We start from the raw sequence: 18,720 nt of genomic DNA on the forward strand, positions 1-18,720 counted from the left end.
CTTCTGTTTTTTACAACATTTGAAGGAAACGGTTATTTTTTGTAATAATTTTTAAAATTGCATGTCTTTTTTCAGTATATTTTTTAGCGCCCACTGTTTTTTTTCAAAGTTTGAGCTCCGGTCACACTTAAATTAAAAAACAAAAGTATTTAAACCTAGCATTCGGCTATTGGATTTTTATGTTTGTAGTGTAGAAAAAAAGAAATTGTAATATGACCACGCCTGTGCCGCGTCGCACCAAGGACTTGGTGGCACTGGGATGGGCTTCCGACTCTGAGGACGACTTCAATACGCCATACCGACCGCTGCGATCGCGGTCAGCGGCTGAAGGAGAACAAAAACAGCAGCCGGTGGCGTCCATCCAAATCCAGGCGAGGGGCAAGGAGAATGAGCCACATCCACAACCTACCTCCTTGGATATGCTGTAAGGACCGGGTTATCATTTGGGAAATTTGGTATACACTATCCACTACTACGTAAATTACAATCAATGATCTTAATCCACTTTAAGGGTTTCTATTTTATTGCTTTACCCGCAATCGATCATTCTTCTTTAATGGTGACCATTTCCCTAATTTGTTCTTATCTATTAGATTTTTCTACATCCAAGCCTGTTATTAACTCCCTCTTGTATATCAGGGAAATTCCCTACATTGATATTTTAAATGGGATCTCTTACCTTTCCGGCCTGAGTTATCTTTTAATGATTTCCATTACCAAAATCCGAAGGTCGAACTATTCATATATTATAAGATCATAAACATTAAAGATTAACAAATATTTACCCAGTATTTCTCAAGAATTTTACCTAAGTAACTTCCATGGTCACTGAAAAAAAATAGTTTTTAAAAAAAAATTAAATTATAAGTATCTTAGAATATAATAAGTACCTTAAAATATATAGGTATTTTTTATATTTGGTTTCTTGACTTCTTAATGTACCAAGGGCAACTTTATTTTCAAGAACTTGTAATTTTATTTATCAGATTTGCTCAACATATTTGCATCCTATATTTTTTAGTCCCCGCCGCGTCTCGGAGTTGACCATGATGGATTCTGACAGCGAGGAGGAGGACGTGAAGAGCAATCACAACCTGAACTGCGCCATCTTAAACGATTCCTTCGTGCTAAGTCCCTCCCAAGAGTTAACCAACAGCAACCCCGCCGTTCCTCTCAAGCAATCCGATTCGAATCTGTCGTTCCTGGGAAGGTTTAACAACATGGGCATCAATTGCAACAGTCAGGGATCTCCGTCTTCGAAGTCCGAGAAGCAGGTGGCTAAGAAACCAGCGCCCACCATTCAAGCTCTGTCCGAAAGGCGTCCACTCCAGGCCACTGAAACGCCACTGCGCAATGAGATCTCCTCTTCATCAAAACCGAAACAGGATGCGGATTTTGTCACCCCTCAGGTGCGAACCGTGGGTTCTTCGCTGGCTGGAAAAAGTCGAGGTGTTGTGTCCAACGACTTCCGTGCGCAGAAGGTGCTCTTCCAAACGCCCATGACCGTGAGTCGTGCTGCTCCCGTTGCCTCCGATAGCACTATCTTCTCGCTCTGCGACACTATCAGCGAGAGTCCCGACATTCCAGAGCCACCAAAGGCAGATCCTCCGCAAAGTCATCATCAGTCCAAAAGGTCTCTGGACAATGTATTCCGGGAGTCAGATAAAGATAAAGACAATGTGCAGGTCGTGGTGCCCAAAGAATTGGTGCCTGTTCCACCCGTTGCCGTACCTCCTGATCCGCCTAACACTTCCTCTTCAACCACCTCTAGTATACTGAAAATCAAGAATCACGAGTACACGATTTCAAAAAAGCTTGGCAGCGGCGGATCCAGCTTGGTTTATTTAGCACGTCGTTCCGACTCAGGAGAGGAGTATGCCCTAAAGGTGGTGGATCTGCAGGCCGATCCCCAAGTGGTGCAGGGATATCTGAACGAAACCAAGCTCCTGGCAAAGCTACAAGGAAACGTCTGCGTGGTTGCGCTTTACGATTAGTGAGTTTGAAGGTTTTTATTATATATACTAATAACTTAGCTACTTGAATTAGTATGTATAGTTGTCTGCTTCGTTCTCCTGTCCTCTAGCTTAAACTATCTTAATTATATCTTCTAATAAAGCTCTTTTTTACAGTCAACTAGTGCGGGAAGAGTCCAAGCTGTACATGGTAATGGAGAAGGGCGATTGCGACCTGAACAAGATCCTGCAGAGCTACACCACCAACCTGCCGCTTTACAGCCTGATGAACATCCTGTACCAGATGCTGCAGGCGGTCAATTACATCCACCAGCACGGTGTCATCCACTCGGACCTCAAGCCGGCCAACTTTCTAATGGTCAGCGGGAGACTGAAGCTGATCGATTTTGGCATCGCCAGCAATATATCTGTGGACTCGACGAGCATCATCAAGTTTTCGCAGGCGGGCACTTTCAACTACATCAGTCCGGAGGCGTTGACGGACACCTCCACGGGCAACAGTCCGATGCGCGGAGCCAACCAGCCCAAGATCAAGATTTCGACCAAGTCGGATGTGTGGTCGCTGGGCTGCATCCTGTACCTGCTGCTCTACCAAAAGACGCCCTTTGGCCACATACGGAACATCTATGCCAAGATGAGTGCAATCGCCACTCCGGGCACCAGCATCGAATATCCTCCCATTCCTCCCTACTATCCCGTCATGCTGGTTCATGTGAGTTTGGCGGGCTTTCTATAATTCTAAAAAATAGTACATTAAAATCCATTTTAAAACAGCATTTAAAATAATTGAAGATTTGATTAAAACAATGTTTGATTGAACATCAAGTCTTAATAACTTTCTCTAGAAAACGGGGGATTTTATAAAAATGCAACCAAAATAGATGTGTTTAATTATCTCGCTCTGTTTTCAGATGGCCAAGAACTGTCTTCAGTTGAATCCCAAAAAGCGACCGTCGTGCACTGAACTACTACAGTATCCATTTCACATGGTCATTCCACTGCAGAATCTGCAAATTCCCAGCAGAGCCGCCACCAGTAATTAAGCATCAAAGCTCAACTATTTATTAGTCAAATGTCAAAGGTCAAATGTCTTTCTCATATCTGTGTGTGTATATATTTAATTCTCATTTATCGTAAATTAAACATCATAAATCCTTACAATGCAGCTCATTCTTTTGTGTTTGTTGTGGTTGCTGATGGGCTTGAATTTGTTGGTTTCTAATTAATTTTTTAATTTCTCAGTATGTCGCATGCAACAGGTTCCCGACAATTAATTGCTAGTTAGCATTCGTGAGTTTAATATGCGTTTACTTATAAGATAGTTTCTCATTCAGTTTTATATAAAAATAGTTATTTTCTTGTTTACATACGCTTAATTAATTGTTGCTGCTGCCGTTTACTTTTCTTGGGTTTAAATACTTTGCGCTGCTCCGCGGCGGAAAATTAAAAGTATATAGAAACGGAAAACAATTATGGAAAACATACAAAATTCACAGTAACCCAAATACGTGTTTATACACTCATACTATTTAGTTTGTTTTATTTTTGTGGTTTCGCCCTTTAAGTAGATGGGTTTTAAATTCATTTGCTTAACATAAGATACATATACAATTGTTTATAGCGCTTTTTTAAATGCAAGTGTAACACAAATAATAACTGCATGCGAAGTATTGGATAAATAATAATTATAAAGTAGCAGCAGCAATGGATTTTGTAACTGTTTTTCCGGGTTGCTTTTTGTTTTTTTTTTTTTTTTTTTGCGGTAGGGTTTGGGTGGAAATTGCCTGCTTCTGTGTACAGAGTCTGGCTTTTCCTTCGCTAGCGCTTCTTCTTTTCTTCTCGTTTAACATTGCACAAGTTTCGATTGTTATCATTATCTTGCTTTAGTTATGTGTGTATAATTTCTTAAAGCGTTCCGTAGTTCTTCATTCTTATAATTGTTGCTTTTCGCTACTATAAAATGTTTAATGTTGCTGTTGTTGTGGGGCATGCTTTAAGTTTACATAATTTTCCTCGCCCTTATCCTGTTACTTTAACTTTAAACTTAATAAATTGTTAGAACTGTTTGTTTTTTACTGTTGCTGTTGTAATGGAAGTTGGACAAACTCTGCGGATGCTTGTCAGTTTATCGTCGTTGTTGGCCTCCCTTCCTTTCCTCCTTCCCTTTCATCTTCTGTCTCTAAGACATTAAATGTCCTGAAAGCATAATGAAATGTTTATTAAAGTATGTAGAAGTATATATAGATTTTAATGATTTTGTTGGCGTTCTAGTGATTGTGGCTGTTTAAGAACAACCGCCTCTACAGTCATCACAGTAGTTAACTTAATATAACAACAATCTTCTGCCAATCTCCCAGTTATTTTTTAAAATAAAATAAAAGAATCTTACCTGTTCTCCGTTGGAGGCATGCTGCTGCAGCATAAGGATCTGCTGTTCTTTCTGGTCGACGATGCCACGCCAGTGCTCGTCCTGCTCGCGAGCACGCTCCTCCAGGTCCATCAGCGTGTTGGTCTGTGCAAATAATAGACAATAAATATAGAACCACATATAAATAGGATTTAGGAATGCCGTTAAGGTCGCTAATCCATTTTATAGGGCAGGAACTTACCGTCTTGGTGACCAGCTGGGTGAGCTTGTCGTTGCACTCGCGCAGCTGCAGGATCTGTTTGTGCAGCTCCTGCTGCTCGGCGGCGGAGGAGGATTGGCTATTCGAACTACTATTATTGCTACTAATATTGTTGTGGGTGCTATTGTGGTTGCTACTGCTACTGTTGTTTGATTGTGTGGACTTATGACTACTGCTGCTCTGTTTCTCTGGCTTCTCCGCCTCGAGCTTCTGCCGCAGCACATCCTGCTGCTGCTTGACATGGGTGGAGAGGACCTGTTCCAGCCACTGGTCAAAGGATGCCTGCAGTGCATTGCCCGACTGCGCTTTCACTGCATCGGGATACAGGCGCTGGTAGAGGTCGCGGATCCTCTGCTGCTCGCTCTTGGCTGAGCTGGCACTTCCGCCTCCATTGGCGGCCACTGCCTTTTGTTGCTGCTGCTGCAGCTCTTTGTGTTGTTGCTGCAATGATTGAAAAATGCAATTATCGTCAAATGGTTTTTTTCAGATAAAATCATAAAGGAAAGCAGAAGGTGCGGGCCGAGATCATGCACTTACGCCTACGGATTGCACTGTATTTGTTTTCGTCTTAGCCGTTGCCTTAGCTGTTGATGCTTCGGCATTTTGCAAAGCCTCGATCAACTTCCAATTTTTCATACGCACGTCCTGACGAAACACAAATACGGGGCAATTAGTAAAGGATGCAGTAAAAAAGGCGAACAAGTGCGGATGCAAAAGCCAACAGACACTTTTACACTAACAATGCGAATGTAAAGCCATGAGTCAGTTAGATTCGAATCCTTTCTCAACTTTTTATTCATAATTGGTATATCTTTTTATTTTAAGATACTTAAATGTACTTGTTTTAATTGTCACTTGACAAACACTTGACTTGGATTTAAGATTTGAATGATAAATATTTAATTTTAATGTACAAATAATTATGGGTGCTAAAAAAAAATTAACTTCCAACCAAACCGAAAATGGAAAACCATACAAAAAATATAGTTGAGGGTAAAGATCTTGCAGCTATGACTGACATCTTAAGTTATACACTTTAGCTGTCAGTGTAAATATAAAAAAAGAAATTTATAATAATTTATAAACAAATTTGAAAGCTAAGTTTATAATTGAGAATTAATAACGAATAGAATGAGAATGATTTTAAGATCAATATTAGCATACAAAAAACACAGAGCTGTTGAATACTACTTACATTATTCTTCTCCCGCTGCTCCTGGAGCTCCTGCTGCAGCTGCTGCTCCTTGGCGTGCAGCTGCTCGGCCCGCTGTTGCGCCTCCTGGAGTTGCGACTGCAAAGCGGCGGCCTGCTTCTGCTGCTGGGCCTGGGCATCCGTCAGCGAGCCCACCTGCGAGCGCAGGGCACTCAGCTCCTGCTGCTTCTGGGCCAGAGCTTCGGTCTGGGCCTGGGCCTGCTCCGACTGGGCGGCCGTGGCCTGAACGGCACTGCTGGCGGCCTGGGTGAGCTGCAGGCTTAGGGCCTGGTTGCTGGTCTCCAGGGCGGACGCCTGCTGGCGCAACTCTTGCAACTCGGCGGCGTGGACGCGCTGTAGCTCCGACTGCGCCTGCGCGACGGCGCACAACTCCTGCTTGAGGTCGGCGTTCTCTGCCTCCAACTGTTTGCGCTGTTCCAGCTCAAAGATGCTGTTATTCTGACGCGCTTCAAGCTCGTCGCGTTGCAGCTCTAGGGCCTGCAGTTGCTGCGCCTGCTGCTGGATCACCTCGTTCTTCTGCTGGGTCTCTGCGTTGACGAACGCGGTCATCTCCGCCAGGCACTTCTCCTTGTGGGCAAGGTCCTGTTGGAGGCGCTGCAACTGCACAAGATCCTGCGAGTTGGCTTGCTTCTCCCTCAAGAGTGTCTAAAATAAAATAGTAACATTAAGTTCATATCTAAACAACCGAACATCACCTATTATAATGCCAAATTTGAAGGGTATAAGTCTAGTTAGTCTCAGTAAGCTAATATTGTTATGGTCCTACAGCGTTTAAATTAATTGTAAGTCTTAGTAACTAAACCGCTTGCTTTCCTGTTGACTTCAACAAATTTCAAAGAATTTGTTAAAGAAAGATTAAACCGCAAATCGATTTGTTTTCACCTACCTGGAACTGCTGTCGCTCGAGCGCCAACTTGTCATTCAGACTGGACAACTCCTGGTTAAGGGCGGACAGCTCCTGCTCTTTGCCCTGCAACTTATCGTTGTAGGCCTGGATGCGGGCGTGCATCTGGGCGCGCTCCGTGTTGACCTCCTGACGCAGCTCGCGCAGCTTGGCCTGGATGCCAATGGAGGCCTCCTGCTCCTCAGCGAGCAACTTTTCCTTTTCCTCCAGCTGCCGCTTGAGCTTCTGGCAGATGTCATCCGACCATTCCGAATGCGAAGAGGGCATATCTTGTTGCTTGTTCAGCAGATAGTCGATGAGTATCTGAATCTCAGACCGATTTAGCTCGGCACGGGAAAACACATTCATCAGAGCATTGACGCCAATGGTCTGGTTCTGGTGATCGGCCAGTTTATCCAAAGCCTGAGCCAAATCCTTGGCTGTGAGGGTTTCCTTCTGATTTTGTTTTTTATTTTGCTGCTGTTGCTTGGTCTTGTTGTTGGCCTGGTTGTGCTGGGTTTTGGGTGAACCATTCTGCTGTTGCTTGAGAATCTGTTTGGCCACAACAGGTGCCTCAGTTTCGCCAGCTGCTGGCTTCTCCTTTTTGGCCACGTTACCACCACCGTTCTTCTTCTGGGTTTGCTGCTTATTATTGTTATCCTCTTTGCGCTCCTTTTGCTCCTGCTTCTTAAGTTCCACCACATCCTTGGGTACCTTGGTCTCAAAGTTATTCAAAGAGGGTGTCTCCTCGGAATTGACTGGAGCTTTGACGACCACAGTTTCGTTTTTGTTAACAAGGATACCGGCGGTCTTATTGCCAGCTCCGTTGCGCTTATCCTTTTTGCCTTTTTTGCCAGCAACGGACGGTTGATTCTCTTTTTCGGCTACGCTACTGGGTCGACGTTGCTCATTCAGGATCTCTGCATCGGGCTCGAACTCAACATGCTGCTTGGACAGACCAGGTTCCTCATCAGCAACCGATCCCTGTCCCTCGGACTGACCGTCGGAGAAGTCCTCGGGCTCTTCAGGTTCCGGTTCGTTGTTCACATCCCGCTGCTGTTCCCGCTGACGTTGCTTCTTCTCGCGTTTGAGTTCCTTCTTCTTGGGCTTCTTGGTAGCCGCTCCACCGGCTGCCTTGTAAAGATTGGCATTCAAAGCACGCTTCTCGGCCACCACCTCCTCGAAAGTCTTCCGCCGGAAGATCTTATTGATAAACAGGAACGAGAGCAGCGAGGCGCTGAACACACAACCGATGACGATCAGTATGTGGAAGTCCATATTTGCATATCTTTCCGGTTCAGGCGTGGGTTTTTCTCAAGGATCTCCTTTGCGAAAGCTGTCAATAAAATAAAAAGACACTTATTAATTTTTTGAGCACGGCTATCAAAATATATTAATTAAATTTTTTGAACTCGACTATCAATATATATGTATGTGTTTAAATTTTTTAAAATTTATAATTAAAAAACAATGACAAACTCATTAAAAAATTAAAAATATCAATAAATTGGGATGAATGTCAAAGATAAGAACGCTTTTCAACGAAATTTTCGACTACTGGTCAAAAAAAAACAGCACATGCTGAATAATTTTGTCATTCGCGATTTTGTAAGATCATCTGACCAGAACTTTGATAGTTGTTCAGATTACTCTTCATTTTTTTTTTTTTTTGTTGTGAAAAGTTTTATTTTTTAATATTCTACTTCATTGGCTTTCAATAAAAGGGGGAAACCCACAATTACGGCCACGTTTTCTATGAAATAAATGCTAAATAAACCAACCGACGAAGCAAAAAATAATCTCAAGTGTGGAAATGTTAGAAATGCTTTTTGGGGTCACTCGTCTACACTTTTGCTATCAAACAAAATTGTTCAACATGGCTTTCAGTTCCTTAAGCATTATCAGCTTCAGAACTTTTACCAGTGCCAACTGATGACGTGGGGCTCAAAAACCAAAAAAGTTGCAAAGAAATGTTCATTGAGTGGCAGATCAACGACACTGTTCAATAGCAATTATGCTATATATAGTCGGATTGTTTGAGTACGTTGTACGTGCTTATCAGTTTACCGGCCGGGGAATGGCACCAAAACCCATACAAAAACTCTCTTTTTGTATGACAACGTTGTTATTGCAGTTGCCTGTGCTTGCCTGACATGATATTAATAAAACGGTACGCGGTTGATAATTTTATTTATATTCGCTGAGATAAACAAATGCACTGTTGGGTGGCTCAATTTTCCTGGAATCCGGATTATACAGTGGACATCCGCTTGCTCAACTCGGATTCAAATTAGGATGAATTTCAAATTTAGTCAAATAGGTCGCTTGCATGAATTTAATTTGACGTCGGATGGGCGATTGATTCCTCACAGAGCACAGACTAAAAATTTAGCCCGTAGGAAGCAGAAAAAGCAGACAAAGAATAAAATTAGCTTACGGAGCTGCTGCTGTGCAGCCTTGAACGAAAGTTAGTAGTCATTTTCTGCACCCAAAGGTGTTGACGCAGATTAAATAGTACAAAAGACAAATCGAAAAAGAATAACAACTTAAAATAAAGCAAAAAGACCCAATTCTGACGCACACGTATGCAAATTTGACGATTGGCTCACTGGAAGAAATATAGCACTGGTAATCTTCACCGTAAAACTCCGCGGACACGATGCGAATGGCAAAAGGCGAGTGAAAAGATTCACAGCAGAGCGGGGCTGCGATTCGCAATCTTCCGGCTCTCCCACTCTATACACTTTAACCAATTTTATAATCGATTGGATGAGAGATTCGTTTTATATGTTCCCTTTATGTCGTTACGCAACTTTAAAAACGTTGATTGACCAATATATATATATATAGATTTCTTTATACAAAAACTATTTTGAGTAAATTTATTATACAATTAAAATCTTGTAAAATAAGCAACTTTAAAAACTACTATTACAAAAAACACTTAAAATGCACTCTTTTGAAATTTTTAATAAAAAGAATACTTATTTGTATGTAGAATTAAACATTTAACTTTGGAGTATTCTGGTAAAATTTATTGTTTGAAAAATTGAAAGTTTTATTGGTACTAGTTTATTTTCCGTGTGTTGTCGCTCTTTCTCAGCTTGTAGACTCTCTGCCACTTTTTCTCTTTTCTCCCACCACAAACAGTTAGAACAGAACTTGAAATTTCGCTGGAGCCAGCGGAGCTCAGTGGAAGAATTCACAAATTGCAAAAATTTCAATTCAAGGTTGTTGCTCTCAACGGCTGCGATAACTGGCAACTGGCAGGTCGAGTATTTCTTTTTTACTTCTTATTCCTTCTGCTTTGCTTGCTCGCGTCATGTTTCTGGCTAAAAGATTCTGACTGTGTTTCGGCTTTTTATCCACATTTAAACATGACTATTGGGCGCCTTTGAATATACTGGACTACGTGATATTTTGCAGAGAATCGCAAAAACAGCAGAACTATATGTAGGTTCATTTATTTAAATTTAGGTCTATTCACAGAGGTTTTAAATTGCTTAAATCTACTCACAGGAATTTTAAGTTTTTTAAACCACTCGCTGAAGTTTACAAATTTTTAGTCAACTTCTTTTTATGATTATGTTATTGAAATCTTGAACAGTTTTAAATGAAAACAGGGAAGGTATTTTGACTTTATTTGAACTAAGAAAATGTGGCTACAGAAAGTTCCCAGGGTCTTCTTTGTAAGCCAGTGCAACTTCGACAAATTTATTGTAATTATTCGAGGAAATTTCAAATCCACTTGGGTATTATTTACACACAGTATTTTTTTGTTTGCCTATTTGCTTATGACGCGGGCTCTTTCGTTTCTTTTCTCCGGATGGGTGGGCTGTCCAAATACCAACGTATGTACATATTTGCGCTCTACAAAGTTCAATTTATATTTAATGACAATAAAAACGGGTTTCCGTCAAACAAATCGATGCCATTTAACGGAAAGTAAGTAAGCCCGTACAGCGGATTCCGGGCGTAACGCAGCTAAAGAAGCAGCAGAAGAGAGCCAAAGAGAAGCACAATAAAAACGCCGGTAAAGGTCATCAACCGGAAGAAAAGCGTCCGCGTGTGAGTGACTTGTCAGCGGCTGGGGGCGAGTAAGTGTGTCTGTGTGTGTGAAAGTCGAAATCTTGCTGCCAATTATCATTATGGCCATCTATAAATAATTATGTATTATGGTCGGGCAGCATGCAAAACACGCTGGCTGCTCGGCCTCGTTACAACAGACCGACAAACTGGCATCGAACTGCACAGTTGGCCTAATTTTCCCGTTTTTCCTTCTATCTTTCTGTGCCGTTGTTTCGTTTTTCCCCTCCCCTCCTCGCCATCAATTAGCTGCCTGCCACCGCACACTTACACACTCGCAGTCGCGCGCTGGCACATGGAATTTCTCTCCTATCGGTGAACACCGGTCAGAAATGAGAAATTGGCTTTTTTTAAGTTTATATAAAGGCGGATGTTTGTGGGTCAAGTATACGCCCCATGTACCATCTTTTAATGACGACTTCATAAATCGAAATTAGTTGGCTTGTGAAATAATTCGAATTTCTTGCGTCCAAGCTCACAAAAAGTGTTAATTTAACACAATATATATTTGAAAATTCACAACAAAATGAAATAATGCTGTATTCAGTCTTGGTCGGTTTCTGATTGGAATATCAGGATTATGTCATTGTCAAATATGTCAAATATTAAACAAGCACAAAACTTAAAAAAGAACTTTTGGTATTTAAAATAAAAATTTCATTAGGCCAGAAATCTTTAGATACTTATTATTTAGAATCTCAACTTTCAAAATCGATATCTCAGTCTAATAGTTTTGTTCACTGTCGGTTAACAAATAACTTTACTTCAATACAATATAGAAATCTTATCAATAACAATTTTAACGAATTTAGAAGCTGGACGTTTTATAGCTTCCTTTTAAAGCAGCAGCACTGATAACGGTGCAAGTGATTTTCTTGCTCTCTTTTCCACTTTTAGCGAGAGCGTACTCGCATTCATTCATTATTTTTCTTATATTTATTCATAAATGCATATTTTTTGCCTCTGCTATTTTCAGCGGCTCAAGAGTTTTAATTTTAGAAAGCTCTGTTCCCTGTTTTTCTTGTTTCCTTTAAAATGTATGCAAAATGCAATGCTGTTTTATTTTTCTCTGTGCGAAAGAGAGCGTGGCATGTCGTTATTTTTCTGCGTGTGTTCTTATTATTCCTGCGTGGGAGCGTCAAGTTCGCTTCCCTAATTTTTGGTCCACAGATGGAAGGTTGCTCTAAAAACGGGTGACTCACAAAGCCTATTATTAGGCGAACTGATATTGCCTAAAGTTGACGGTTAATGGTTATTGATTGCTGACGTAGACGACGGCATTTGTTGATTATCAATTGGTTTTCCCGATGACGAACGTTTTAAAGTCTATGATTTATTGGATTGCAAGCCGCTCTCTTTCGTTCTCTTATAAGCTCTCCCTGTCTCTTCCCTTTGATAAGCCCGCATGTGTGAGTGGTGAGGTCAGCGCATCAATTATGCTCATTTCTAGCCTTTTCTTTGATAAAATCGCTAAATAATGAGGAAAGTTTGCGGTGTAGCGGGGGTTAAGAGAAGGCCAGACGGTGGCGCCCGAGATTTTTGGCAAACTAAACAAGTCACCTGTCCCTTTAGCTCATAATTCAGCAATGAGAAACAGTGAAAGTATGTCGGCCGCTAATTGGCAGCTTGAATAATTGGACACCGATAAATAATTGTAACTTCCTTTTGCCTCTGAAGACAAAAGGGCGTCGCACCGCACTTAAACCTTCATGCACCGCTCTCCATTTCTTTCTGCCTCTCTCTTTCTCTCTAAAGGCTGTTATCCCGATTAATAAGACACTTGCAACGTCAACAATTCTCACAACATTTCACATTTACTGCAGTCTTTCTTTTTCCTCCTTTTTTTTGTTGAAAACGCATCCGCCATTTGCAAGCCACTTGTGTATGTGTGTGCCAGAGAGTGTCGTGTCCCTGTGATGCATCGTTGTCGCGTCGGCAGTTTTTTCACTGTTTTCGGGCCTTTTTGCGGCTTTAACAAACCACTTCTTACTTGCAAAATAGGGCTTACACTTTTCCTTGGCCTTTCGGCTACGACTTACACTTTTTCGTTTGCGTTTAGTGGGAAAATTGAAACATTTACAAACTGAGTGGCCGTTCCGACATATTAAAATAATCCAACCACTCCCAAATGGTACTAAAGATAGACGTTTAGCGGGGGAACAAACCATCTCAATAAGTGGTACGTTAGAGAAGGGTTGATACCTTTGATAAATATATATTTTTTGAATAGTCCGTTGGCGAACTGAAAATAAATAAAAGCAAAAGATTAATAATATATAATCTTAACATTTTAAAGAAAGAGGAGCTACAATGTTCCCCTGATTAATAAGGTATTTATTTTACTAGCAACTTGTCTTTATTCCGATAACTTCAGTTTTAACATCGCATATGATGGTTTTAAATTTAAATGCATGTCTGTATTAACATCAAAATTAAATAATACATTGTTTTACTAGTTAACTATTGGAACTTCTCCTAAGCTCGCTCACGAAATTCGGACAGATATTTAAAAATGTTATTTATTTAGAATTGGAAAAAATTTACTCACACATTAAAGAATTTCTTTATGAAATAAATAATTATATCTTATTATTTAACATTTTTGTTAATTATTTTTAAGTTCTTATAATTGTTTGTTTTTTATTTGTAAATGTTTTAAATATTGTTATAGGAAAGTATTAAGAATTTCTGCATTTTTGTCGATGGTATTATGGTCACACTAATAATCTTACTTCCAATCGTTGACTGAAATTTTTGTTTTCCCTCGTAACTAATAGTTTTTCCGCGATTTTGGTGGCAAACATGGCTTCGATTTCCAAGTCCATAGTGCTTCTAGTGTCCTTGGCCACCTTTGGGTATTCCCTTTACGTGGTGGGCCGCCTGATGATGTTCCTCTCGACACCCCGCTCCATTTCAAAGGCGCACACCTGGATTTTCAATTTACTGGACAACAAGTCGCGCCTGGAGACTGCCTATGGGCCCGTGGTGTTCGACACCCTCTACGTGATGGGATTCATCTTCCAGCACAGCTTCCTTAAGTCAGCGCTGGTCAAGAAATTGCTGGCCAACTTGGGTTTGTCGGGGGCAGAGCGTACTATTTATAGCCTGACGTCATCGCTTTGTTTACATGTTTGTACACCTATGAATTGGGCAAAAATAGCTCCTAACTATGTCTTTGGATATTGCAGTATTTGATCCTTAACTGGCTGCCGGCACAGTCGATTGTTCTGTGGCAAATCGACGTGGACGAAAGTACACCTCTTTGGTGGACCTTTGTTATAACCCACGGATTGTGTTGGGTGGTGATCTTTGGCGGGAGTTTGGTGATGGATCTTCCAGAGCTACTGGGCGTCAAGCAGGCCTACTACGACCTGAAGGCCTATGGTCCGCCCATAAACTACAAGTCTGGGGAATTGCGCAATCTGTATGCACATGTGAGGCATCCCTCGTTTGTGGGTTTGTCGGTCATTCTGTTCGCCTCCAATGTAATGAGCGTGGATCGCCTGGTTCTGGCCCTGCTCCTGACCACCTTCATGTATCTGGCCTGGTCCACCGATCACAAGGATGTCGCCTACCAGAAGGTGCAACTGCAACGCAAGAAACTCGAACTGAAGGCCCATTGAACTTAAACTCCATAATGTTCTCACTAATAATTAATTGTAAGTTGACAAAAGTTGTATTAAATAAGGGTTTTTCTAACAATTTGAATTCAAGAGTTTATTTTATTTGATTTATTATTATTTATTTAATCTAAATTTTTTTCGTTAACAAATGTTTAAGCAATTGGAATCCGAACATTATAAAAATCTGTAATTTGAGGTCAGAATTTTTTTACTGTCGGCCACTAAAAATTACTACCACTTACCACAAATCTTAGCTTATTATGTCATTTTTACTAAAACCTAACTCATTCTTACAATAGAAGGATCAAAAGGCTGTCCTTTAAAGGGGGAACCTTCAGCATCCCAAGCCGTTCTTAAACGATCCAGAGTTTTAATTTGTTCGGGGTTTGAGGTCTGGATTTCATTTTGCTTCTTATCCGCTTCCAATTGCTGGATACGAAGCTTTTCAATGGTGGCTTGGGTGTCCTCTGGTAAATCATCTATATAGCGTTCGCACTCAATTTTCTTAGCATCGATATCTGGATCCCCTTCGAAGAGACGTTCCCACCAGAGTTCCTTGGCCTTATCTGGGGCATAATGAGAAGAGGTTTGTTACATTATTTAAAGGTAATTTGAAGCAGTTACTAACCAAAACTCATAAGCAAGCGGTTCTGATCAATGGTCCATACAGCCTCGTTATGTTTGATCCGCTGGCTGAGGTCTCCCTCGAGGATTACTAACTCAGGAACTAGTTTGTTGGTTACTTTTATGTGCTGGGCTTTGATTAAAACGTTGAGCTTCTTTGCTGCTTGAAGGTCTTTGGGAAGGTGAACCTGAATTTCCACATCTTTCAGGGTCTGCGACCAGCAATGGGCTTTGAATACAGCTCCATTTCTGTAGTCACTGGGCGAGAATGTGGCCTGCTCTTTGGTTTTTGGTTGTAGGCCGTTTCTTATGGGACGTTTATCTTCCTTCTGGACTACATCTTCACTTTTCAAGACCACTTCATCAATGGCAGGGGGAGCAGTTTCGCCATCGTCACATGCGGCTTCATCTTCGGCGGTCATGGTTTGGAGCCAGCAATCCGGATCGTAGCGCTGCATGGCGCCATATAGAATCTGATCCCTCATGCTTTTGGGGAAGCCTATTTTGTCTGCTTCATTACGCTTTGTGTGGTAAAAATCGGTGCTAAATCCAAACAAAAAACATTCAATGAAATTGAGTTTCAGGTTCTGATACAAAAATGTGTACTTGCGCCGCAGAAAACCGAAAATGGAGTCCAAAAATCCGGTAATAGTTTTCCTATCCTGCAGAATTTCCATTAGCATAGCATCGTTTCGCTGAAAGTCCATTTTATCTCAAAACAAATTTGGACCGGCTTACAGTTCACAGCTGTTTTGTCCATCGATTGAGAAAAGGAAGGAAATGTGGACATGGCTATAAAATAGCTACATTATTTTTTTACTTCTAAAATGAGTAAAGATTCCAATCCATAAAAATTTGATTTAAGTTCTTTAAAAAACCATAAATGGTATGTACAATTATATTATATAAACATAATTACACTAAAAAGTATATAATAAAAAAAGTTATTTTAAAGCTAGCTAAGTTTTCTATTGTGAAACAAAATCAAGTTGTCAGCGCTGTGTTAATAGAAATTTATCGATAGCAATCGTGCTGTGAAGTTGCTTTGGAAATCCGTTCCCAAATTAAATATCTCTAAAATACTCACAAAATGATCGGAAGACTGTCTTTTTGGTACAAAGAAAACGTTTCCAACGAGGTGGATTGTGTGGCCTGTCGTTTGATCAGTGGAATCGGTCTTCTTGGGATCGGTGCATATCTTTTGGCGCAATCAAAGAAGCGCCCAAAGCCCCTTGAGCATTACACTATGAAAAGTCTGGCTGCAGGTAAGCCACATAAATTGTCATATAAAATTCGGTTTTCTGATCCGTCTCTTCCGCCCCAGCCGTTGGATTACTGGGCGTGGCCCGTCTGGCAGATGCGAATTTCCTGAAAGCAACAGTCGAGGAACCGAAAGAAAAGGAGCCTAAGACTTCGCAGAGCACCAGTGATCATCAGTTCTTTGCAAGACGATAATTTAATAAGCTGTTTACATTTAAGCTGAATGTTATAATATCGAAATTTACCTTTCTTATACAAAAACATTTAAACTCAACATAGGTTTTGGGTTTTTTGGGAAATTTTAATAAGTCTGTATATTGTTACCTATTAACTTTTAGTTCATGCTCACAAATAACCTAAGAAGACTGGGGATGTAGACCTTTTGACTAAGGACCTGGGAAGAATAATCAATAATTCAGGCTCTATAACCATATTTTACATTTATAAATTTGTATAATTTTTATCTCGTAAAAATTTATAGTTGGTTTACTTAGAAAATAATTTTACAGAATTTGATAAAAACCATCAGCAGAAGGGTTTTACATGTAAATTGATACATAGCCCTTTTAATTGTTGCTTTAAATATTCCTAAAATCCCACTTTGCCCAACTTGGTGTCAGTCTTTGGATTGGCCGTGATATTCTGCACCGCCACAATCGTTTCGTTAATGTGCGTCTGCAGCTGGCGCAAGCTCTGGATCTGTAGAAGGCGCAGGATGCGCATGGGTAGGTCCAGGGCAGGATCGCTAGACGAGACCACATCGTTGCCCTTTTCGAATGGGAAGGGTGTGCCCAGAACCGGCTTCCGTCCCTTGGCGGCGGGCGAAAGGCGTTCATGCACCACCCGAGCAACGGCCTCCAGTTGCAGTAGGTGGTTTGGGTGGTGCGGAACATTCAGTTTGCTGGCCAGCAGGCGCACACCATCCACAAACGCTTTATCATGAACTGGGTGGAAGAAAAGAAGACCATTAGTTAGTACTATTCACAAGTATGGTTATAATTTCTTGCATGACATTTTTAAGTTTCTAATTGATTAACTCCATAAACATTTAATTAAAAAAATGCTTCAAGATTTTTTATAGCAAATTCAAATACTAATAATATATGCATTCGTTAAAATAAAATAAAATCGATTGATTCCCAATTGAATTTCGTTATTGGTCGAAATCTGCAATTATAGAAAACCTTGTACTTGTATAATTATGTTTTTCACTTAAATTAATTTTATGCAAGTAGCAAGCATTTTAAAGAACTAATAATAATTAATCAACTAAAAACGGGGACACTCTTACCATTGATCTTTCCCTCGAAAATAGACTGGACCTTCTGGTGGGCCTGCTTGCCATTGCTTTGGGGTGGACCCTGCTTGCTGTTGATCGCAGAAAACTGGGCCGGATCGTCCAGGAACTCGAGGCGCACGGCGTGACTGAGAATCCAGGCCAGCTGCTCCTGTTGGCTTTCCAAAGGCGGCATGTTGAGATCCGCACAGTACTTCATGTAGCCCTCCTCCCACATGGTTGGATTGTCTATGTTACGCAGCTTTTCGCGATCCTCAATGGTATAAAGTCGGATTTTCTGGTCCTCCACCCAAAGGACTGTGCTGGCGAATTCCTTGCGGTCTGCGGGCATGGAGTAATGGAGCTCATTAATTCGCTATTTGCACGCCAAAATGTAGTACTTACTGCTCAGCGCCACATCACTGGGCGTGGGATGACCCAGGGCCTCAAGTTTCAACTTAAGCATGGTTTCCTATTTTTGCTTTTAATACTGAAATCGATTCGCTATGTTTTAATCTATAAAATCGCACAGCCGGTGATGCTTCTTCTTGCCTGTTGGGATTGGTAGTGATGGGACATCAAGAACGTCAACGTTATCGATTTTTAGCTTTAGAACTGCCAACTTGATCTAGCTATTTTTCAAAATGCGGCTATTCATTTATATATGTACATCTAACCCTTTACTTTGAATTTAGTAGGAAGTCAGTATATGTTGTTTGGAAAATGTTACTGGCTTTCCAGAGGACACAGAAACGAACTTTCCAGTTTGCTGATAGCCAGGCGGCGGCATTTTTTTCTCCTCCAGTGTTTCTTTTTCGATCGCAACCAGCTTCTCCGGTGTTCCGTCAAAAGTGGTTACTTTTCCTTTTTGAGTGCTGCCCAGTATCGCCAGGATTTCCTTATGTCGCCAGGATACTATGTCGTAAAGTGGGTGCAATGCGGCATGAACGAAAGCACCGCATTGCAGAGGAGCGTCTGTTAATTCCATACAGGTTGCACGCAACAAAAGCGTACCAAAAATAATGAACAAACTCAAACATTTTAAAGGTGGGGAACTGCAGCATGCGAATGTTTGCAAAGGACTGACACTAGATTTATAAGTTAACGTTGATAAAAAAAATTTGTTTTTTCAAAATATTAAAATAGATTTGATAA

The 18,720-nt window shown here is 40.9% G+C and overlaps 6 protein-coding genes across 10 annotated transcripts; 3 read left to right on the forward strand and 3 right to left on the reverse strand.

Annotated features, from left to right (window-relative positions):
* Positions 1 to 128: 128 nt before the first annotated feature.
* LOC128258662 (dual specificity protein kinase TTK) lies at positions 129 to 3,134 on the forward strand. Its single transcript, XM_052990473.1, has 4 exons — positions 129 to 424; positions 1,022 to 1,993; positions 2,130 to 2,685; positions 2,885 to 3,134. Exons 1-4 carry the CDS (start codon positions 213 to 215, stop codon positions 3,014 to 3,016), a joined length of 1,872 nt encoding a protein of 623 aa, XP_052846433.1. The 5' UTR covers positions 129 to 212; the 3' UTR covers positions 3,017 to 3,134.
* On the reverse strand, positions 3,076 to 12,918 carry LOC128258385 (putative uncharacterized protein DDB_G0271606). Of its 5 annotated transcripts, none has more exons than XM_052990259.1 (7): positions 12,824 to 12,876; positions 6,700 to 8,032; positions 5,796 to 6,458; positions 5,138 to 5,245; positions 4,583 to 5,041; positions 4,363 to 4,485; positions 3,076 to 4,169 (listed from the first exon to the last, which is right to left on the reverse strand). In XM_052990259.1, exons 2-7 carry the CDS (start codon positions 7,972 to 7,974, stop codon positions 4,161 to 4,163), a joined length of 2,637 nt encoding a protein of 878 aa, XP_052846219.1. In that variant the 5' UTR covers positions 7,975 to 8,032; positions 12,824 to 12,876; the 3' UTR covers positions 3,076 to 4,160. The 5 variants fall into 5 exon arrangements, with proteins under 5 accessions (XP_052846219.1, XP_052846056.1, XP_052846133.1 ...); XM_052990096.1 differs by having other exon boundaries at positions 12,791 to 12,876; XM_052990173.1 differs by lacking the exon at positions 12,824 to 12,876 and adding an exon at positions 12,773 to 12,791.
* Positions 12,919 to 13,483: 565 nt separating this feature from the next.
* On the forward strand, positions 13,484 to 14,495 carry LOC128266750 (nurim homolog). Its single transcript, XM_053003476.1, has 2 exons — positions 13,484 to 13,911; positions 13,971 to 14,495. Exons 1-2 carry the CDS (start codon positions 13,585 to 13,587, stop codon positions 14,403 to 14,405), a joined length of 762 nt encoding a protein of 253 aa, XP_052859436.1. The 5' UTR covers positions 13,484 to 13,584; the 3' UTR covers positions 14,406 to 14,495.
* A 61-nt stretch (positions 14,496 to 14,556) lies between these two features.
* Positions 14,557 to 15,795, reverse strand: LOC128266749 (nudC domain-containing protein 3). Its single transcript, XM_053003475.1, has 3 exons — positions 15,636 to 15,795; positions 15,034 to 15,572; positions 14,557 to 14,971 (listed from the first exon to the last, which is right to left on the reverse strand). Exons 1-3 carry the CDS (start codon positions 15,734 to 15,736, stop codon positions 14,685 to 14,687), a joined length of 927 nt encoding a protein of 308 aa, XP_052859435.1. The 5' UTR covers positions 15,737 to 15,795; the 3' UTR covers positions 14,557 to 14,684.
* Positions 15,796 to 16,030: 235 nt separating this feature from the next.
* LOC128266754 (uncharacterized) lies at positions 16,031 to 16,563 on the forward strand. Its single transcript, XM_053003480.1, has 2 exons — positions 16,031 to 16,294; positions 16,354 to 16,563. Exons 1-2 carry the CDS (start codon positions 16,120 to 16,122, stop codon positions 16,482 to 16,484), a joined length of 306 nt encoding a protein of 101 aa, XP_052859440.1. The 5' UTR covers positions 16,031 to 16,119; the 3' UTR covers positions 16,485 to 16,563.
* A 6-nt stretch (positions 16,564 to 16,569) lies between these two features.
* Positions 16,570 to 18,141, reverse strand: LOC128266751 (RNA transcription, translation and transport factor protein). Its single transcript, XM_053003477.1, has 3 exons — positions 17,971 to 18,141; positions 17,581 to 17,907; positions 16,570 to 17,233 (listed from the first exon to the last, which is right to left on the reverse strand). Exons 1-3 carry the CDS (start codon positions 18,029 to 18,031, stop codon positions 16,878 to 16,880), a joined length of 744 nt encoding a protein of 247 aa, XP_052859437.1. The 5' UTR covers positions 18,032 to 18,141; the 3' UTR covers positions 16,570 to 16,877.
* Between the last annotated feature and the right edge of the window lie 579 nt (positions 18,142 to 18,720).

Source organism: Drosophila gunungcola, chromosome 3R, assembly GCF_025200985.1.
Source record: "Drosophila gunungcola strain Sukarami chromosome 3R, Dgunungcola_SK_2, whole genome shotgun sequence".
NCBI classification, from domain to species: Eukaryota; Metazoa; Arthropoda; class Insecta; order Diptera; family Drosophilidae; genus Drosophila; species Drosophila gunungcola.